Below are 23,777 nucleotides of genomic sequence, written 5' to 3'. Positions count from 1 at the left end.
TTTTGTTTCGTTTTAAATGTCAATTTGATTTTATTTTCATTAGTGATCAGATTATATTTGTAGTGTGGTAGCCAACATATATTTTTTTTACTATTGGAGACGTTTTCCTCTTACTGTCAAAGGATGAGGTTCTCCTTAAGTATGAGGGTTGTGGAGGGAGGAGAAGGGATGGCGACTCACGTTGAATTATTGTCTCTGCCTTGGCCGGTGATGTTGATGCCCACTTGTAAGATTATTGTTCTAATGGTGGTATTTGGAGATTTCTTTTGGTGACAAAAGACGATGGCGACAGGGAGTGTGCTGCTTGGAAGGATGTTTGGATGTGGAAGTGGAGGGGATGAGGGGGGTCTGGAGGGGATTTGCGATTCCCAGGGGGGAGGAGATAGATTCTGGGTTATGGAGGAGAAGGTAGATTGGTTACAAAATGGGGAATGCGGGGTCATGGAGGTGGCGTGGTGAGTTGGGATACAGGGAAGGTTACTGGTTGGCTAAGAAGGGCTATCATTAGTTAAACAGTTAGTTGGTATAGTGGGAGTTGGCAGCCAAGAAGAAGGGGCAGAGTTAGAGAGTGTCGTGAAGCAGGACAGTCAAGAATGTTGTTTCTTTCTGTCGTTGGGGAGGTTAGGAACGAATGGTTGGTTTTTCTCCAATATACATTTAGTTTTCTGCTTTTTGAAAAGGGATTTTACTGGATGCCAACCTTCCCCATCAGAAGGAGAAGCGTCAGAATCAGAAGGTGAAGGTGAGGTTGGCTGTGAAGGCTGCAGGGATGTTGCCTTAGATCTATTATCTTTCGGTAACCCAAAATGATTCCTTCGTGGGCATCAAAAGAACTGATACTGATGTCATTCCATGCCACGAGTGGAGCCGCAGGGATCCTTCCAGGGAGGAGTACTCCTATTTTGTGGAGTTTATCCTTGCTGACCACACATGTAGCGGGGCATTTCTACTTCTCCAGGGGGGGAGGGGGGGGGGGGGGGGGGGGGGGAAGGATGTGTGACAAGGCAGATCAGATTAGTAACATCACATAGTCACATTTTCTCCCAAATTTTGGGAACAAAGAGCAGCGGGCACCCAACCTTGCCAGATATTCTTTCGTGTATCTGGTTTGCCATAAAATTAGCTGTGAATTTAAATTTTCATAACATGTGACAACGTCCTCTGAAGGATCTTTGCAGCTAAAATTCCATAGCGCGTAGCTTGAACAAATAATCAAAAATAGATAGTGAAGCACTACATATAGCCATACTTTGGAAACTATGTAGTGTTGGTGTATCATGATATTAGCTGCTTATATTCATGTCTTCTGTAGATTTGTTTAGGTTTAAAGGCGCATTCCATTCAGTGGGTGGATTAGTTCTGTATTTCCAGATGTCATTGGCATGTGCATGCAGCAGTCTTTCCTTTTGTCTTTCTTTTTCCTTGTGAATGACAGCTTCCTGGTGGAGAATGAAATTAAATAGAAAATAAATGTTTAAATAAAAATGCCACAATAAAAATTTGCTGAGAATTGTATAGTTCATTTAACACAAGACATAATAATAATAATAATAATAATAATAATAATAATAATAATAATAATAATAATAATAATAATAATAATAATAATAATAATAATAAAAATAATAATACATGGCATTTATATCACACATTTTCATCACTGTGTGATCCTCAATGCACGTTACAAATAAATATACTGAGGCTGGTAAGTTTTTAAGGGTTTTACAGCGCTTGCAACACATTTAGGTCATATCAGCGCTACTTAAAAGGAAGAAAATGAGAAGGTCAAAAAATTATAGATTTACAATTCAAGCACCAAAGAAAAAGTAAGACAAAGGGAAATTGGTTAGAATGTGGAACAGATGTAGATTTCAAGAGCACACTATCAGTGTTTTTAGTTTGAGATCACTTAAAAGTCTCATTCAGACACCAGCACAGGATCCAACTAAGAGGAATACACTCACACGTTTACAAGATGTGTTCAAAACAAAAACATAACTCAACACTATCAGTACATAGAAGAGGGCTGATTTATAAAGAAAAAAATATCACCTCTCAAAACAAACACACATTTGACTGTTTCCCCTCTCAGTCAAGGACTATGACAAGGGTCAGGAAAAAACCAAGTAATCCTTTTCCAAGACAAAGACAGAAAGCAACTCAGAAGACAGAAATAGGGGTATAGAAGACACAATAAATGACCTCCTGCCGACCATGGGAGATAAAAAAAGAGTGGTAAGAATAAACAGGTCTCATTGAAAAGAAGCGAATGATTCTAATCAAATTTTTTTATTTATCTTGCAACATTAATAATTTGGTTATATCATAGTGAATTGAACTAGAGGTCCACTAATTATGGGCTGACATTCTACAGCAATGAAAGGTTGCCTGTAGAGCAACAGCTGGTGATAACATTGAATTATTCTTTCCTTTTGATGGTAGTAAGGATTGTTATTCCTTAGGAAAGACATTTCAAACTATGACTTATCATTCCTCTCATCAATTTCTGTTCACACTTTAATTTGTGTCTTATTTCAATCTACACACCTACCAATACTGGTGTCTGTTAGATAATGAACTCATAGTACTGTTTACTTTCCACCATTACTTATCCTGAGAGAATGTGCAGAAACCTAATTTCCCATCTGTTCGGATTTTATGTGAAGTATTATCGTTTAACTAGTAGAGATTTTGTTGTCAGCTGAAGAAGGATTTTAAGTTCAAAATGTTTTCAAAATGTTCCGTGTAAAGTATTTTTTTCATTTTTGAAGGTGTTTTACTCATTTTTGTTTAATATTTTTTTTACAGTCCATAATTTCTGGTAGTGACCTGGGGTAATAATTGCAGCCATTGGCACTTTGCTTGACGTGGGATGTGTTAGGACATATTCTTTATCTTCATCAAGGGAGTCAGGCTTTCCTATGATGCCAGCAGTGGTTGAATTGATGGAGATTTTGTTTATTTGTTCGTCTTTAGGAGTTTTACAGTGCATGCGAACCTTTTTTTTTTGTGTGTGTGGTCATTTCATAAATAAAAGTTGCATATCTGCAATTAAAAGCACCAAATAAAATTTAAAATAAATTAGTGAATAGAAAACAAAAAAAATCAATCCACAACTGTCAACATGTAGACTTAGCACCCCTTGACATAATCAATGAACAGATCAAACACAACATATGGGCAACAAAGCTTTTTCCCAAGAACCACAAAGCAATGGAACAATCTGCCAGAAGAAATAGTAACAGCACGAAGACATGAAAATTCCTGGCCACTCTAAACGCATAGAAAATAGTTCCTGATGGCGTCGCCCGCCCAAAGGAAGAAGATAAAAAAGAAGATTCCACAAGCAATCCATTTTGACATTACCTAAAAGTCACTTCCAGGCACAAGCAAAGGATCTGGCTATGAAGAATAAAAAAACCCCAAAAAAACTTGAGCTTTTATATAGCGCAACATCCACTAAACGTGCTCAAAGCGCTTTACAAGGGGTCCCTGGCCAACAGCATCACATAACATGTAGGACGAGACATGACGCCTGTCAGGCGATATTACAAATTTTTGGGACAGAGACAACGCTATTAACGGCCAGGTACTCATTTTACACCTGAGTATGGTGAGAGAATGTGAGTAAAGAGCCTCTCCAAGGACTCAACTATGCGCCGAGCTAGGCTCGAACCCAGGACCTTCCAATCTGAAAGTGAGTGTCATACCACTAGACCACATAGCTAGCCGCACTTATTTACTTAAAGTCAAATGCTTACAACGTACAAAACTAAAAACTATGATAGTACATAACAGGGAGATGATTTACAAGGAAAAGATCTCTCTCAAGATAAAAAGAAAAGAACATATACATTTGACTGCTTCTCTCTCAGCTAATGATCCCTGCCAGGACAAGGAAAATTTGAGCAATCTCAATCTGGAAGAAAGACAGAAAGCAACCTGGAAAGCTTAAATATAGATATGCAGAAGAGAAGACACAGCAAGAGTGACCCCTCCGCCCACTAAATTGCTGATCACCAATTGAGATAGAAGTGACAGAGTTACAATATTTAATGGGTGTTAGAATTTGGAATTTGTTTAAAATCAACTATTTTTACTTTGCTATTGTAAAGTGCATATAACAAAATAGAGCATTTTTTGGTGTGTTCTGGCTAGTGCGATTAATATATTTGTTATATTAAAATCATGATCCTGACGGAAACCTCTGTGCTGTAATGCTAGCGTGTCAGGTCGGTAATCAGGAGTCGGAGGTTCTGATCCAGAGTTGAGGAAGACTGATTTTTTTTGGGATGGTTTTTTAAAACTTTTTTCCTTTCTTGGTTTGTCTGGCACCTTTGATACACTCTTGTTCAGATCTTTATTTTTTGACGAAAACAAAACAATTTAAATAATGGTCACTCAGGTTATGACTATGACTGTGATACTTTGAATCACTTTAAACTTTAAAATGAAAATATGTGATAGATATTTAACATACCGCTGCCATTTCATCTTTCCGTTCCCTGAATGCAATGCAATTGTTATAATCATTTAACCATCCGGTGCAGTCGGTCGTCTTGCCATCAACGTAATACTGGACAACTCGATTCTTCCATCCTGTTCATGGTATGGAAAATAATAATTGTAATAATGCTTTCATGATTATTTTTGTCATTAATATTTCATTGTACTATGAACTTTGTACATTTATGATTCATTCGATCTTGACCAGTTTTCAATTACCAGTATTCTATGATAGTATTTTTCGATTTTACATGGCCGTATTGAATTGATACATTTTTCCTGACATTCAAAGTTGTGTAAAACTGTCTGTGAATGATACAATGCAAGCTATATGAGAATCTGTAATTATAAACTATTGTATAAGGCATTTAAAGTATAATTAATTCCTATTACTATTAAGCTTTAGTAAGATAAGACAAGATAAGAATAATAGTATTAATAATGAAATAATAATAATAATAATGATAATAATAATAATAATGATAATAAAATAATAATGATAATAATAATAATAACAATAATGATTATTATGATGATAATAAATATAATAATAATAGTAATAAAAATAATAATAATACAGAGGTCTCGATTTATAAGCACGGCCTCAGAAATAAAAAATAATAAATAAAATTCCCTTTTTATTCATCCCATAGGGGAAATTTGTCTCTAGGTTCTATTCCAAGGGAAGACTGGAATAACCCAGGCATCAGCCAAAGCGGCGGGTGACTAAACTCGGTACCTTTCGGGTACGAAGAAAAGACTATACCGCTGAGTCGTTCTAACCCCCCCCCCCCCAATCAAACAGAGTGTATTTATAGCTTATCAGTGGATTCAGGTTTTAAATATTTTTTTTCCCCACTAAGTTTACATTCAGTGCTCATATTACAGTAAAATAACCTTTTCTTGTTCGTTTTCAAATGCATACATAATGGTATGCATCAGGAGCCTGGTGGAATGCTTGGCTTGGAACTGCCATTGAACCATTAGTCATTTTTAGGTATTTTTTTTTAGGGTAAATAAACCTCTCATTCTCATTTCACCACATTATGCCATAGCATTACATTGTAGGTGTGGGACAAGGTGTAAATAAGCTTGTGATTATGGCTGGATGCACATGTTTATTTCAGTCATTATTTCTTTGAACTAGTTCCGACTCTGTCCTCTGCCATTAAGTTAAAATCTGAGGCTGTTGGTGCAGTTTGCAGGTATGTGGCACAAAATAGACTTGTCAACAGATGCGTGCAAGAAATCAAGAAAGTCACAGAGGAATCTTGTCTTCATACTCCGCATCATAAGCACACATAACACTTCTGTAAATAAAATTTGGTCATCAAAATGACTGTCTTGATGAATGATAAATTATGACCACATCTGGTGACAATTTGAGCCCTCCCATCCCTCAACTGCTTCCAGCATGTGTCAACGTCAGCACAAGTGGACAACATTCCTATCCCTAATTCAGACCTGCCTACTATGAAGAAAAATTCGTAAAAATTAAGAAATTTTGGCTCCATTTTCAGAACTTCGTGAGCATCTCATTAAAATGTATCAAAAATGAAAGGTGATGCTATATTACGTAATTTAAAATATTTCAAAATGTTATAAAATCCCTGTAATGATAATTTCTTGATATTTGAAGTTAACTGCAGTCGACTCTGCTTCATCGCACACCCAGGAGTTCAGGTTAGTGTGTCAATTAAGCAGAGTGTGCGCTTAAGTGGAGAAGCTAAAATAGCATCTAAGCACCAGCTTTCATGTGCCATCCATGTAAAACCTTCACTTCTAAGTTTTCTGCGGGCTTGGAACCGTCACATTCTACACATGACCTCATTCGTATGTTTTTTTATTTATTTATTTATTTGGGTTGTTTGTATTTTTTATTTGTCTCTTTTTTTTTTCTTTAAAAAAAAAAAATCTTCTGCTTCTTCTTCATGTATTGACAAAGAAATGTGACAGTGACATTATTGTTTGTTAGAACAGTAATCAAAAGTGTTGATTGCTTTCCATTCTGTGCAAGCTGTTTATAAACCCTTGTCTCCAATCTCGCCAATGTAGATCATCTGCCAAGTGTTCTCCTTGGATGAAGTGGCGTGGTGTGTCTACCACGTCAAGTTTTTCAATGTTTGTCAGGGGTGGTGTGTCACATCACGATGACTCATTCTAATTATCTTGGCATTGTCTTTTTTGTGGCTGAACGGAGTCCAGTGGTTCCTGAGATGTCAGTTTACCACTGATGGGCATATTGTAGTCTTTTGTTACGAATTGATCAAATACTTTGGCCGAAATGTTGTGTGGAACGGGAACAACATCGTTGATTTAATATGGCTCTTGGTTGTCACTCCAATCAAGGTGTAGCGATTAAGCAGAGCAATTATATTGAAAAAAAAATCCGTTTTTTGGGAATGTGTAGCAAGCGGAGAGTGCGATTAACTGATGTATGATTAAGCAGAGTGAAATGTATCAGACACAACAGCTCACTGAGATAGTACAGGGACTCTGCTTATAAGCATGCTTAATTTTCTCACCACTACATAAAGGGTAAGACAGACCTGCCTTCTTGAAAATGTTAAAATCCGCAATTTTGAGGAGATAAAAATTGGGAGTCATTATAATAATCCCATAAATATACAGAACCAGTTGCAGGCTGTGTAGACGAATCCCATATATATGCAGGATCACACAACATGAAAATTATTTTTGTTTTTTAAAGTGCTCGTGCATGTGTGACTCGTCTTCAACACTAGTTAAACATTTTACCGTTGAATGGTGCAGAGAATTATCGAAACTCGATTACGAGGTTCAATTTTATAGAGATTTAGAGCAACAAGACGGACAAAGAATTAACATTATCTATATTCTTGGCTTCTGATCCAAAATGCTTCAAAATATGCCACTCAAAAGTGGATTATGCTCAAGAATTATGTTTTATCAGTTACTTTTGACATTTTTGTATTGTTAGGTGTTTTCTCTTAGATTTTTTGACTCAAAAACAGTTTTTTTAAAGTATAATACTCATTTTATTCAATGCAAGTCATTTTCCCGGAATTTATGCAGAAAACAAAAAAATACACATTTTCAATAAATCCCATCATTAAAACTGATATAAAAAATAATGTGAAATTGAATGTAAGCTTCAATTTAATTACAAAAACAGATCAAATGAACGTTTCTGGTTTCCCCTTTATCAATAAAACAGGATGAATGAAACACTACAGATGAATTAGATAATGTGGTAGTGGCGTAGTTAAGATGAATAAGCAAAAGATTGGTTGGCAGGAAATAGTATGCTCCTTTGTAAGGAAGCACAAATTAAAATAGAATACTAGATATTTCTAAAAGGTGCGCAATTAATTAAGTGAAAAGAAGGGAGGTGGAGAGGAACTGTGTAATGCAGTTTAGAAAGTGAAATATAAAAACGTGTAGACTGTTGTTGGGAAATAAATACAATGGAATTGAAAAAAAATATAAAAAATAATAAATAAGGGATGTCAGTATAAGTATAATCATTAGTGGCAGCAGCAGCAGCAGAAGGAACAGTAAGTACTTTTAGTAGAAGTAGTAGAGTAGCAGCAATGGTAGTAGTTGTTGTAGTCATAGTAGTAACGATACTGATATGTAATAAAAGGAAATGACGGTGGATGGTCGGGGGAGTCGGGGAGGCTACGTGAGTGGTGGATATCTATGTCATGTACCTTCTCCTACTTCCTCTACTCAATTTCTAATTCAAATGACAGATAGGAATATCAAAAATGACTGAATTCCTCTCAATAAAATTACTTTAAAAAAAAATAAGAGCATACTCACGTTTACAGTCCTGATATTCTGCCTTATACACCTCACAAGGACGTATCTGTAATAAGGAAATTTTACATCTTTTAGAATCTAGGTCAATGGTCATATCCCATTCAGCACAATTGAAATGAAAAAGTTAAAACAATTCTAAAATAAATGTGTGTCACTGTGCTATGGCAGTTTAGTCTTGGAATCACAAGAGGGCCTGTCTGAGATCTACAGGTTACAGCCTGCGGCTAGGCATTTTCCTAGGAATTAAGGTTCCACAAAGTTATCTTTGTCTGTCTAGCAGCAATTGATTGGGTCGCTACTGCTGTTTGTGTTAGATCAGACAGATTGTACTTAGTAGACCAGGAGCCGATCTAAACGGTAGCAAGAGCACAGTAACGAAAATATCGCCTGAGCGGTAACTTAGTTCAAGTGATGACCCGAGGTTGACCCGGGGTCACGCCTGCCAAATTACGGGGAATCCCCCAGTGAGTTCAGTTACGGTGATATCAGGTGATACCAGTCGATTTATGTTCACTTTCATCTCTTTGTTATCGCTTCACAATGAGCTTAAACACAAATTTCTTTACTCTGTAATATTTATCAAGATTTCCTGTTTCCATTCATATGTATTTTATGCCAGTGCTATATATAATGATCGTGATATTTCAATCCTAAATAGATCGTTTTTCTGTAATTTAAAATGCATTCATTTTTCCAATAAAAAATTTAATTCTTCAAACAGAGCAATAGAATAACTTTTATTCTTCCACAAATATAATCTATTATAATTGAATTATAAGTTGCTAAAATTCCATCTGTGCACCAACAAAATTGGATTTATTATGATTTTTTAAATTTCATTTAGTCATGGAGCACACTCAAAAAATTCACGATAAACATTTGAATGAACTGTGTAGGCTTTGTAGAAAAGTCAAGAAACACAGAAGAAAAGAAAACGAATCTCAAAACATAATTGTTTCAGGATTTAATACCAGACATTAATCTTTAAAACCAGGTATTAATCTCATCTTCAATGTGGACATTGATAATGACAATGCTAAAGAGCCCTCAAAACTAAATACTACAAGTGTCATGACAGACTATGTAATGTTGATTTTTTTTTAATTTGCAAAATTTTCACTAGAGGTGCTCAAAAACACTTTAAATAGGATCACTGACCAACAGCAACGTTTAACATGTAGAACTGAACATGATGCCTGCTAGGCGATATTACATTTTTTTCCCGACAGAGACAACACAATTAAAAACAAATATGAGGGAAAGCATTGACAACAGCAAATAGTCCATAGTCATCACTTCTGGTCGAAATAATTTCAAAATAAATCAGTGATTGCAATGTTTGCTCAACCTTCTTGAAATACGCAAAAAGAATAAAGAACAGAAACAGGTCGACATTAGAATAGCAGCCCCGTTATGAAAAATTATGGAAACAGCACAAAATATGTCACATGTAAATCACGAGGCTATGGAGGCAGCAGAGTGACTTTTACAGTTATAAACTTTAGGCCTTCATTAATGAATCCATTCATTCATCCACCATTGCAACATCTATTTATCGATCCATTCATATATTCATCCATACCCTCATTTGTCCTCTTCATCAGACGATGAGTCCATCCATCGGGTCAGACCATCCCCCCCCCCCTCTCTCTGTCTATCTATCCCTTTCTCCCTCTCTCTGTCTCCCCCCCACACACACAAACATTTATATTTATATATGCATTTCTTTATGACATGGTTACTATTTATCCTTTGTCCCTTCGTTAAGTCGTGTTTATATCATGAATAGTTAAAATGATCACCCTTAATTAATCATATATTGATCATTGTATCATAATAATTACAAACTATACAAGGTTTCTTTTTTTACCCACAAAGTACGGAAACAATATTTTAATCTGGGAAGTAAACTTCAAATATATACAACTGAATTGGGAAACGACTGACTTTATTCTAGTGTTCTTTATTGACCACGTTTGTAACCAGTGGGACTAAAAGCCGGTATAAATGTGTTCATATAATATGAAGCTAAACTCATGTGAGCACCTGTTGAATATAACGTGTGATGAAGACATCTTGACCAGAATCCACATGCCTCTGAACCAGCAATGATCAAAGCGTAACAAATCGGACAGCTGCACCGGGATGTTATCGCATATCATCAAAGAACTAGAGCGACCACAAATTGTGAGGGAATGAATGAAAGGTTACTTTATTCCTCCATTGGTTAGAGCAAGTTTTGAGAGTTTCTATCATCTTGTTTGCTTATAATAATGCAATCAATAAATTAAATCTAACAAACTATAATTAAATTGTGAAGATATCTAAATGCAAAATATCTCAAAGACAATAATTCTAATGATAGAAAGTTTGGTACCAAAATACAGATAAAGTTTTCTCCATGTGTGGCCAATTTGTTTAAATTGGTAGTAAAATTGACCATGGTTGTGCAAAAGCGATTGTAATTTAACCAGATATCAGTAACAAATCTGTTGAGTATCACGGGAGATAACCCATTGCACTGGTCCGGGGTCCCTCAACTGAGAGGGTCAAGAATAGCCCAATGCCAAGCCAGCGTGTCTTAAAAGGCGACTAATGGTGTGTGATTCCCCCATCTTTGAGTCACCTGGTCCTCCAGGTTGGGGGTTGGCAAAGGGTTAACACCCTTTTCCGTTAAACTCTAACCGTTACAGAAACGCAGATGGACAAACCAAATCCTTTTTTTAGCTTGGGCGACCGAAGAGTTTCTGGAATGACAGAATTTATGAAGGACAACAGACAAAGCCGAAAGGACTCTGCTGACCCGATGACGTCTTCGCCAAACAAGCAGCTTCGAATTGCGTCGTGGAACGTTGGCACCATGTGTGAAGCAGGAAAAAGCTCTCAAGTTGCGACTGAGATGAGAAGATACAGGCTGCATATACTTGGAGTAAGCGAAACCAACTGGATACAATCCGGACAGAAACACCTCAAGTCTGGGGGAGAAGATTTTATATTCAGGGAGAGGGGACGGGATTCATACACAGGGAGTAGGAATAATTCTAAGCAAGTTTGCCCAGAAGTCACTGAGAGGATGGGAACAACACGAAGAAAGGATCATCATGGCGTCTTTTACAACATGGAGAAAGAAGATCAACATGAACATTGTACAGATCTATGCCCCAACAAATGACGCAACAGATGAGGACAAAGATACATTTTATAGTCTGCTACAAGTCATTGACAAGTTGCCAAGGAAAGACATCAACATATTGATGGGAGATGCTAATGCTAAAGTGGGACAGGATAACGTAGGTTATGAAGGTATCATGGGACGTCATGGCATGGGAGAAATGAACGACAATGGTGAGAGATTTGCAAATTTCTGTGCATTCAACAGTTTGGTGATTGGAGGATCAGTGTTCCCCCATAAGAGGATCCACAAAGCAACTTGGGTCTCACCAGATGGTGTGACAGAGAATCAGATTGATCATTTTTGTATCTCTCGAAGATTCAGACGTTCATTGGGAAAAACAAAATATTGACAGTTACCGGAGAGGGAGATCAATAAGTTGGGGGAAATCAGGGACCACATATTAGCTATTGGCTAAGCTTAAGTCCTTCACGGACTACAGTAAAATATGGGAACCAAGATACAACCATGACCAGAAGAGAGAAAATGAGAGTGAATGCCACCTTAGATGGTGAAGAAAAGAATAGCAAGGAAATTGCAAACACAAATTGAGGATGAATAGACTACCAAGACCTTTACATGAGACATTCGATGGGAGGACATAGAGAGGGAAAACACATTTGGGGCTCAATTGAACAAGGACAGTTCAACCTTACTAACAACTCCACCGAGCGGAAATTTGCTGCAAAGAATGACATAAAGAAGCTGTGATCCAACCACTGAGTATTAAGAACAAAGAGAAACAGGAAGAACAGGGCAAGTCGAACAACTTCCAGACTGATGCCAAATATGCCTACTAGGAAGTCAACATTTGCTGGAAACAAGAAGCATTATGACAGATTGAGAAAAGCAAACACGACAGGAACACATAATCCTTGTCAACTAAGGCCCTGCTGAAAATATGGAAACCAAGGAACAGTAAAGACAAGATTGGGTTTTATGGAAAGAGTCAGTCTGACTGATGAGGAACATTTAACTGCCTTTAACAGACTCATCCCACCAGACAACCAGGAAATTTGCTGCAAGGAATGGCACCAATTAGCTGTGATCCACCATCGAGAATTAAGAATGCAACAGATGCTAAACTGCGGGACGAACAGGAGGTTCGGAAAAACGTCAACACCGAGAAAATTGACTCTCAGAAGTCAACTTCTGGATTACATAAGGCTTTCGACAGTATTGCAGGCACACATTGTGAAAATTCTGGCACATTATGGACTCCCTGAAAAGATAGTAAACCTCATAAAGGAAATGTATGAAGGATCAAGTTGCAGGGTTGTACATGAAGATCAGCTTACTGACAGCTTTGAAATTAAGACTGGTGTTAAGCAGGGATGCTTGCTCTCACCATTCATGTTCATCCTTGCCATTGATTGGCTAATGAAGGAAACCTCCAAAGGGTGATTAAATGGGATATAGTGGACCCCCTGGACACAGTTGGATAATCTGAATTTTGCAGATGATCTGGCTCTTTTGTCCCACACCCAGGACCAGATGCAAACAAAAACCACAATTATAAACAGCCTCACGGAATCAATTGGTCTAAGAATTCACCCTGCAAAGTCAAAGGTCTTGAGGATAGGTATGCGTCAAAGGGAGCAGATCAAAGTAAAAGATCAGGAACTCAAAGATATAGACACTTTCTGCTATCTCGGAAGTATAATCAAGGATGGAGGCACGGAAGCAGAGGTGAAAGCATGAATAGGAAAGGCACAGGCTGCATTCACATCTTTGAACAGAGTTTGGAGAACTAAAGATATCTCCCTTCGACTAAAGCTAAGACTTTTCAACTCAAACGTGAAGTCTGTCCTACTGTATGGATGTGAAACTTGGAACGCATCACAGGCATGTATAAGGAGGGTACAGATTTTCGTAAACAGGTGCATGCATAAGCTTCTCTCTCAGAATAAAATGGATGGATAGAATAAAAAATGAAGAAGTATGGAAAAGAACACAGCAGAAACCAGTGGGAGAGGAAATAGGAAGAAGACGATGGAGGTGGATTGGACACATGCTTAGAAAGAATGACTCCACTTTAACAAAGAAAGTATTGGACTGGAACCCTCAGGGCAGAACAAGGGGAAGGCCACGAGGAACATGGAGAAGAATTAAAGAAGCTGATATACAGAGAAGTGGTAAGACATGGAAGAGATAAAAAAGTTAGCTCAGGATAGAGAAGGATGGAAATGTTGTCTGTGGCCTATACCTGACCAGGGTTGACAAAAGCAATGATGGAATGATCATCATCATGTATAAAGATACTTGAAGTGATGGAAATTAATGGTAACAAAAAAAAAAAGCCAAGCCGTTCGAAGAGTAGCCTATTACTACCAAGTAACAAAATTCCTTGTGAGCACTAAGCAAATGACCACATACTAGTAAGTGTTGAACTAAATACAGAGTGTTTTTTGTATTATTGACACCCTTTCTGTTGACACTCCAGCTGTAAGCTTTCATTAACGATTTTGTCAATGGTGAGAATATATTTAAGTTTTGATTGATATAGTTTTAACACTGGCACCGTTGGAACTGAGCTATGACGCATCAGTAAAGGTAACTTGACATAATCGTAATTTACGTACCACACCACCCACACATCATCACTACCACAACAAAACCATCCCTCATCACATACCACTACTAAACTACGACAACCACACCACCACATCATCATACCACTGCTACTAAACACCACCTCACATCCTCACGACCATATACTACAACACACCATCTTGTAATCAGTTGACCATTCAGTGGAATAACTCAAGTAACTCAAGAATCGATTGGTCAACATATGATCAAAATTTTTAAATTTTGTTCTCTGTCAACGTGTGATCGGTGTGTTGTGAAATCGGCCATTAAGATCAAGTGACCACATCATTGAATGACAAGCGCAAGCGTCCTCAGTTTCCCACGTCTTTATAGCATGAGTATTGAAGAGCAAACAGCTTCTCTATTTTGTCTTCAGGACAAGCTCCACACTTCCCAAAAAAAAATCGTGTGGGGTTAGATCAGGTGAATATGGAGGTCAGGGAATTGGACCATCTCGGCTGATCCATCATGTTTGGTAACTGTTCATAAAAAATTCCCTCACATTTAAACTGCACTGAGGGGGAGCCCCATCCTGTTGGGAAAATATGTTAGGTTGAAGATGATCAAATTGTGAGACTCTGCAGAGATTCCAAAACTCTGGTTCCACCAGAAAAAACTCCGGTCTGGAGCAAATAATTCTGACGGGCAACTTCCATCAAATTCTGGTGATGTCAATTTGTTCCAAGGGTACCCCCCCCCCCCCCCCCTCCCCCCTTCTGTTCACGACATCGTCATCACTGCCACTACTACTAATACTACAACCACCACAACCACATCATTATCACTACCACTACTACTACAACCACCACCACAATCATCACTACTACTACTACATCCAATACTACCACATCATCTGAACTAACACTACTACAACCATTACCACCACATCATCACTACAACTACAGCTACAACCACCGGCACATCATCACACAACCACAAACACATCATCACTACCACTACAACCACCACAACCACATCGTAAGGACTACAACTACTACTACTACAACCACCACCACTACATCATCATCACTACTACTACAACCGCCACTACTACTACTACTACAACCACCACTACTACATCATCATCACTACCACTAAAACTACAACCACCACCACCACATCATCATTACCACTTCAACTAAAACCACCACATTATCATCAATCCCAATACTACTACAACCACCATCACATCATCACTACCACTACTACAACCACCACCTCATCATCACCACTAGCACTACTACTACAACCACCACCACCACATCATCATCACTACCACCACCACATCATCATCATCACTACCACTACTACTACAAACACCATCACCACCTCATCATCACTACCACTACTACAACCACCACCACCACATCATCATCATGACCACTGCTACTACAACCACCACCCCCACATCATCATCACGACCACTGCTACTACAACCACCACCACCACATCATCATCACTACCACTACTACTACAACCATCACCACCACATCATCATCACGACCACTACTACTACAACCACCACTACAATCATCACTACTACTACTACATCATAGCTGCCAACTTTTCAAAATGCAAAAACGTATTATTATACGCGGTGCGGCGCAGATGCCCAATTCATGTCTTAAAAAGGCATATTTCGAAAATTAAACGAACTCACCTGTGATGTTTAATTGAAACTCTGACGAGTCCAATTCCGAATGGGGAACAAGTGAAGAATCACGTCGTGACTGTCAGGCTTTAACGCGTCAGAACAGACATACTGAACAAATGGAACGGGATGGGACACATACATACAAGTATAATCTATAACACTATTATTAGGTACGGCAAACCTCTTATCGAGTCATGGCTTTATTGGCAAACCGAGAATTTCAACTCAAATCGTCACTCTCTTTTTCTCATTTTCAGTCCATCAAATAAAACGTGTTTGGTATCAGATTAAATCTCAAATCTTCATCTTTTAAAAAATGTTTATGCTTTTTTCATAAGATTTGCCGTTATTTTATGGCTTTGAGTTGAAGAAGAGGGTTAAACTCCGATTTTTGAACCGGCGCCTCGCTACTCGAACACCGTAACTGACGTCATCTTTTCTCTCCGCTCGGCTGTTCGCGTCAGCATATTAATAGTAACGCCAATGGCTGCATCAGAAAGAAAATTGAACAAGCTTTCATTCGATACCAGATTCGCATTTTTATGATCTTTTTCAAAGTTTGAAGTTTCAAGTTAAAAACTTTAATTTGATGAAAAAATTAAGAAAAATTTGAAAATTTGGACGATTGTGGTATCAAAAGAAAGTTTAAAATCTCAGCTTTAAAATGATGTATACGAAGGCAAGATTAATAGCTTTGCGGTCACCAGCCAACTGAAAACGAAACTACAACTACAATTTGCCGTATTCACTTCACTCATACGCCGGCTCAGGCAAGGGGCACAATCGCTGATATTTCGTAACTTTGCGTTGAAATTGACAATTTTGGCTTTGTCAGCTACTTTGGGGGCAAATTATTTCTTTTTTACTTAGAGTTGAGCTCAGGAAAAAAATACACATATTGTTTATAAAAAGATGTGTATTGTTAGAAAGTTACAGAGGTCTGGCTTGAATATTTATGAAAATACGGCATTTTGAAAACGGACAAAAGGTTGCTTTCAAAGCAGCCCAAATTTGGGCGATTTTCTACAAATTTCGAAATAACATATCTTTTTAAATTTTTAACCAATTTTGATAATTTTGATACCATTTTAATCAGGAAAAAAAGTTCTACCTATTGAATGCAACTTAAAGACAACAATTATATAATCTAAATTTGGGTTTTCCGTACCTACTATTATATTATAGTCTAATGAATTTAAATGATGTTTACCAATGGGTGGGCATTTGTTCCCCATTCGGAATTGGACTCGTCAGAGTTTCAATTAAACATCACAGGTGAGTTCGTTTAATTTTCGAACTCTACCTCGTACCCCAATTCCGAATTGGGTTACAAATGAAGCTTTAAAGCGTTTGTCTGTTATGACGTAAATTACGAAATCCACGTAGCACTACTCATTTGTTGTTCATCCAGTACTGCCCTATTGAAATCCTTTTTCGTTCTCTCCACTGCTTATGATAAAATTTTTTAAACGTGGTCTCTGACCTCCATCTTCCGCTTTCAGTATTATATCAAGTGGAACTCCTTTTGTGGCCGTTTTGCTAGTAGATGCTGCCCGGGTGGAATGGGGCTTAAAAATACTGATATCAATGCCCGCTAACTCCATTGTCTTTTTTGTCCCTCTCCTCGTGGTATCTATAGAGATTTCCTTAAGAATTTAAGTAGTGTTGATGCCAACGGCGGAAAAGATTTTTACTGATTTTATTACAAAATACCAGCCATTTCCTGATGTATGTAGTATATTGTTTTCTGGTATTTCGTCGCCATGAATTGATAATGATTCCACTAATTTCTTCTGAAGTGTTTGCACTTTCAAGAATTTCCCGGACAAGCGGCAGGCTATCATTCTGCTGTTGTGTGAACCTTCTGTTTTGTTACTGGATGATGAAGAAGGTTGGCTTTCTTTGGTAATAGGAGTGGAACATCTGTCAATAAGTTTATGAGTTTTGGAACCATGGTTGTGATTTCCAAACCGGAACAATCATGACACAATCCACTTTTTCGGTTTCTATTCTTTGTAGGATTCTGATAATTAGATTAAAAGGAGGGAAAATATAAGCATATAAATGAGACCAAGAAAATCAAAAAGCATTTATTCTCCATGCCTCTGCATCTTTTTTCTCTGAGACATACTGTTCTACTTTATGATTTATTCTACTAGCTAATAAGTCAACTTGGAAGGGCCCATATTCTGTGTTAATGTCGTCAAAGACAGATTTCTCTAGAGACCACTCTGTTTCAAGCCCTTTTTCTCTACTAGCTTTGTCCGCTTTAGTATTCTCTTTTCCTGGTATGTGTACCGCTGTGACTGTCATATTTCTCTCTATGCACCATAACCATAGATCTCTGGTTATATTATTGCCTTCTTCTTTCATGCTGCCTTTTTTGTTAATACATGATACAGCTGTCGTATTGTCGCAAAATAACGTAATCTTAGAGTGGCCTTTATAATCATAAGAAAATGCTTTCAAAGTGAGAAGAGCCGCTTTCAATTCAAGGCAATTGATATGCTATCTTCTTTCTTCTTCTGACCATAAACCTCCAGTTCTAACTCCTGCAAATTCTCCACCCCATCCAGTATTACTGGCATCTGATGTTAATATTAATCCTTCGGGTTGTGGTCCTATCTTAATAGGTTAACTGCCCACCATAGCAAGCCATCATTTTAAATCTTCTTTTATAGCCTCTGTTATAACGATAATCTTATCGAAATTACCCTTATTTTTTGTTAACGATTTGTTTTTATAAATCTCCAATCTTTTATATAACATATTTCCATATTAGTTACCAGGGCAAACTGCAACTAGTGTTCCTATGATTTCCGCTAATTTTCTGATGGTAATAAATTCTTCACGAATGTAATGATCCCAAAGATTTTTCATTTTCTTAATCTTTTCCTCTGTTGGTCTAATGGCCATTGTCTTTGAATATAAGACAAACCCTAAATATGTAATCTCTTGGGTTGGTATAAGGCAAGATTTGTTGGTATTTATTGTGAAGTCTAGTTCATCAAATAGTTTACAAACTCTGTTACAAGCTCGTAAACAATCCAAATCTGTTCTCCCCAATATGAGGGCATCGTCTATATATATACATAATTATGATAATGTTTTCGTCTTTCAGGCGAGCAAGTACTGGTTTTATGACTTTTGTAAAAATCCGCGGAGCCTCAGTGAAACCCATTACGAATGAAGTAAATTCGAACTTTTCCCCTGAAAACATAAATCTGAAAAATTTTCTAGCTTTCTCATGTAGTGCAATACTGAAATAAGCATCTTTTAAGTCACAGGAACAAGCAAAGCATTGTTCCTGAAATGATATACTGCCTCTTGAAGACTGCTCATTTTAAAATGTGTATATTTAACGTATTTATTGAAATGCTTAAGGTTGAGAATAATTATAAGGTTCCCATTACTTTTAGTTCTAGCGAATCTATTAGAATAAAATTGATTCTGGTTATCCTCGTCATCCCTCTGACTGCTTGGATAATATTTTTCTCTTTCAATTCTCTAACTTCTCTTTCAATTAGTATTCTTTCCTGTTCCGAAAATGTTATGCTTTTTGGGATAAAAGTTTGCACAGGGGTAAAACAAAGTTCTGGGTAAACTCCCCTAATTTGGTTTAACACCCACTGGTCTTTAGTGATTTTCTGCCATTTCTGTATATATAATCTTGTTTTCCCCCCTATGAAATTGTCCATAGTATTTTAAATTCTAAACTTGCGCTATTGTCTTCTTTTCCCTTCATAATTTGTCATTGTTGTCCTAAAGTTAAATTTGGTTCTGTGAGAGGTGTTTCCTTCTTCGCCGTCCTCCTCTTGTTATCGGTCGCCATCCTCTCCCCCCTCTGCTTTTGTGGGTTCTGGATGGTGAGGGGTAAGACATCCTCCTTTGACCATTGTTTTGATTTTCCATCACAGTGAAACGTGCCAGATTTTGTCACGGCTTTCGAAAGCTTGTGGGTATCATTAATGTCTTAATGGTTTCGTCTAAATTATCTCCGAAAAGGAACTCCATTGATGTGCTTTCTTTCGGTTTGCACAATTCTCTACATTCTTCATTCAGAAAAGGCTTAAGTGCTTCTTTTCGAATTTGGCTGCAATTCTTATATACAGCTGATCCCACTCTTAACAAATCCGTGACTAATGGAGTCATTGCTTTGACCTCTATTACCCTCTTATTGTCCTTTTCCTGGCTCCTTTTAACTAAGTCGCTCAGCAGTTTAGCCGTTATGGTTAAACTTTTGCTCATTAATAATTGAATGTTATTGATGGTCGTGTCCTTAGATTTTGCATAAGTAGGCAGTATACGCCATACTTGAGGGTTAATTCGAGGGACTCTGAGATTGGGGGTGTTTTTGGGACAAAGGTGTTTATCCAACACTTCTTGATTTTTTCCCCTGTTGACATTATCGCACACTCCATTATTGACTATCTTTGCCACCGATTCGTGAATGTCTTCACCAAACGATTCTGGTACATTAAAAAACTGTTCCAGTTCTTTTATCTCATTATCGATTTCATCTTCGTCCTCACTTTCTTCCTCCTCTTTTTCTTTCTCACCTTCGTATGTCATATCATTTTCGAGCATCTCTAGCTCGTCGAAGTCACTGGTTGCGGTCATTTATTAATGTACTTAAGTACTAGAATGGTCAGAACTGAGAGCTCCGAGACCATCTCTGCGAAATGCGGGGTACGGCGAAAATTTTCTCCCAAGATAATTTTTATCAGATTTTTTTTTTTTTTTTTTTCTGGATTGGCCAAATCCTACTAAGTACGATTTTATCGTACTGGTTGGCAGATATGCTACATCCAATACTACCACATCATCTGAACTAACACTACTACAACCATCACCACTACCATCACATCATCACTACAACTACAACCACCGGCACATCATCACACAACCACAAGCACATCATCACTACAACTACAACCACAACAACCACATCGTAAGGACTACAACTACTACTACAACCACCACTACTACATCATCATCACTACTACTACTACTACAACCACCACTACTACTACAACCACCACTACTACTACAACCACCACTACTACATCATCATCACTACCACTAAAACTACAACCACCACCACCACATCATCATTACCACTACTACTACAACCACCACATTATCATCCATACCACTACTATTACAACCACCACCACCACTACTACAACCACCACCACATCATCATCATCACTACCACTACTACTAAAAACACCATCACCACCTCATCATCACTACCACAACCACCACCACCACTGCTAATACAACCACCACCACCACATCATCATCGCGACCACTACTACAACAACCACCATCACATCATCATCACGACCACAATTACAACCACCACCATCACTACCTCTACAGCCATCATCACTACCACTACTACAACAACCACCACCACCACCACATCATCACAACTACCACTACTACTAGAACCACCACCACCATATCATCATCACTACCACTACAACCACCACCACATCATCACTACCACTACAAACACCATCACCACCTCATCATCACTACCACTACAACTACTACTACGACAACCACCACCACATCATCATCACTCCCACTGCTACTACAACCATCACCATCACATCATCATCATTACCACTACTACTACAACAACTACCACCACCACCACCACATCATCATCACTACCACTACTACAACAACCACTATCACATCATCATCATCACTATCACTAGTACTACAACCACAAACACCACATCATCCTCACTACCACCAGTACTACAATCACTACCATAAGGTTTTGGAGCTTTACATCATTTGAAATAAGGAAACTTTGGGATTGTATTTGGCATTGTGTTTATAATATATCATAATATACTAATACTTCTAATCTGTTATCTATTTAGAACTATAAAATATGTAAACACAATGCCAAATACCATCCCAATTCCCTTTTCTTGTGTGTGAAATTCCTCTTTCCGCATTGAAATTCCTATGAGTGATGTATGAAATTCCTGTGAGCCAAATTTAAAATTGGCGTCTCTGGACTCTGTATTATTCTAACACGTTTGTTGTCGTCAAAAAAAAAGAAAGGACTGACCACTCTTTTTTTTTTTTAATAAGGGTTATACGGCGCTTGCAACCCATTAACCCATTGCTGGCTGGGTGATGGTAAACTAATGAAAATGTTGCTGCATACGTCAATGAGGTTTAAATAGCTTTAGATTGTAGTTTAGCACGCTGCTTAGTGATTACCGATGTACAATGATAATAAATTAAAGAATAATAACAATAATTTAAAAAATCAAAAGTAAAAAGAAACATGGCACACAAATACTGATCTCAAATAAATAAATAATTTTAGAAAATTAAAATCGAAGTTTTTTAAACACATGATAAAAAGTTTTTAAAAAAAAAATAAAAAGAAAGAAAAAAAGCAAACAAAAACAAAGTAAATCAAAAAAAAAATGTCAACCATGGGAATCGAACCCGGTACTTTCAAGGTTGGGACAGCTTGTCCACTGCGCTACGGAGCCACCTGACTGTTCATCACATTTAATAAGGTCTTTCTAAAACATTATTTTACCTTCAATGCAACTTCTATTTTCTGGTTTTATATTTCGGTTTTTTAAATTATTATTATCTTTATATAAATTTATTGACAAAAACACCCTACAGATGTCACAATATAACTTTCGCCATGTCCAAAATACAGAAACACAATATCGCTAATGAAATTGGATGGAATGCGCATGCGTGACGGAAGTGTATGAAAACGATCCGTTAAGATACACCGTCAACGGAGGTGCATAAAAACACTACGAAAAAATTAAAACAACAACAATATGCTGTCTATGGTTATTGTGATCAGTATGAAGAAGGGCCAACAACTTTATGTTTGTCTCAAAGAAATAGACCATATATAACTCAGCTGAAACCAATATTTGAAAGTGACCTCTGGATTCCTTGGCTTCCTTTTTTTTACAAAGCCACAGTGGAGATGTAGTAAGTAGAAAAGCAAATTTCACCAAGATGATTCCCTTTTTTTTTTTTTGCTTTTGAATCATCACACATCAAAAGACATAGAAAATGAGATATCAATCCGTAGCAGGACAAACGAGTCAGTATTTACAATGCAAACGAGCAAAGAGAAAGAGTCAGTGCGTGCATAGGTTTTTATATAACTATATAACCAGCCACAACGTCACTAACACATGAACATGAACAACACCAAGACGACTCACGAACCCACTCTTTGGATAATTAAAAAATTAGAAATTTGTAAATCAAAATTTCAGTTTCAGTTTGTGTTCAATACAACGCAGTCGGGACGACAAACTATAAAACACAACAAATGTTCCCTGCAATCACATTGGCAGGGGCCAATGCCCAGTTTCTTAATTAATATTGAGTAAAAAAAAAACCCCGAAAAACTAGATATTTAATGTCATTACCATCCAAACTTCTTCCACCGTTGACGACCTTTTGTCAGACATTTTCGACTTGAAGCAAAAACGAAAGTAGATCAAACCGGCAAACCGGAAGCAAGCTAGAAAGAGGAGAGCTAACGCTCCTCTTTCTTGGGCAAGAGCCAGAGCAAGCGAGAGTTTAGAAGCGTTAGCTATACAATCTCTCTGCCTACACTCAGTACTTACAACAGATTACACAGGACCAGATATGACTACGTCGTCATAAACTCAGTAGTGAGAGGTCGAGCGCCGCTATTTTCTTTATATGCAACCGGGGACGCTGTGCGATTTAGTCTCTATTTTAATGACTTTGATTGAGCTCGATTAGCCTTGATTTGTTGACGGAAAATATAAAATAAAGGTCAGAAACATTAAACTACTAACGAAAGAGTGAAAATGGAGAGGCTTCCTATGGGAACAAAACAGACAATGAACGTTTCGGGTACAAACCCTTCGTCAGCATAACAGTACACAAATAAACGTGGAAAACAAATAAAATATAATGAAAAATAACTTGTATCGTCTGTACTCAATGGTGGTTGCAGTATGAATGAAATGTTAGCGTGGCGTGGGTAGCGGATAG

General features: G+C 37.5%; 1 protein-coding gene across 1 annotated transcript; it reads right to left on the bottom strand.

Moving 5' to 3' along the window:
- Nucleotides 1-23,257, bottom strand: LOC144967574 (synaptic plasticity regulator PANTS-like). The gene is made up of 4 exons (XM_078905019.1): nucleotides 23,180-23,257; nucleotides 8,311-8,356; nucleotides 4,481-4,599; nucleotides 1-1,439 (listed from the first exon to the last, which is right to left on the bottom strand). The coding sequence occupies exons 1-4, from the start codon at nucleotides 23,219-23,221 to the stop codon at nucleotides 1,284-1,286; spliced, it is 363 nt and encodes a 120-aa protein (XP_078761145.1). The 5' UTR covers nucleotides 23,222-23,257; the 3' UTR covers nucleotides 1-1,283.
- Nucleotides 23,258-23,777: the final 520 nt, after the last annotated feature.

This window comes from Berghia stephanieae, chromosome 3 (assembly GCF_034508935.2).
Source record: "Berghia stephanieae isolate SIO BIC M18660-M18661 chromosome 3, UCSD_Bste_1.3, whole genome shotgun sequence".
NCBI lineage: Eukaryota > Metazoa > Mollusca > Gastropoda > Nudibranchia > Aeolidiidae > Berghia > Berghia stephanieae.
Note: the sequence above shows the minus strand (reverse complement) of the source record. Positions and strands in the feature narration are given on the sequence as shown.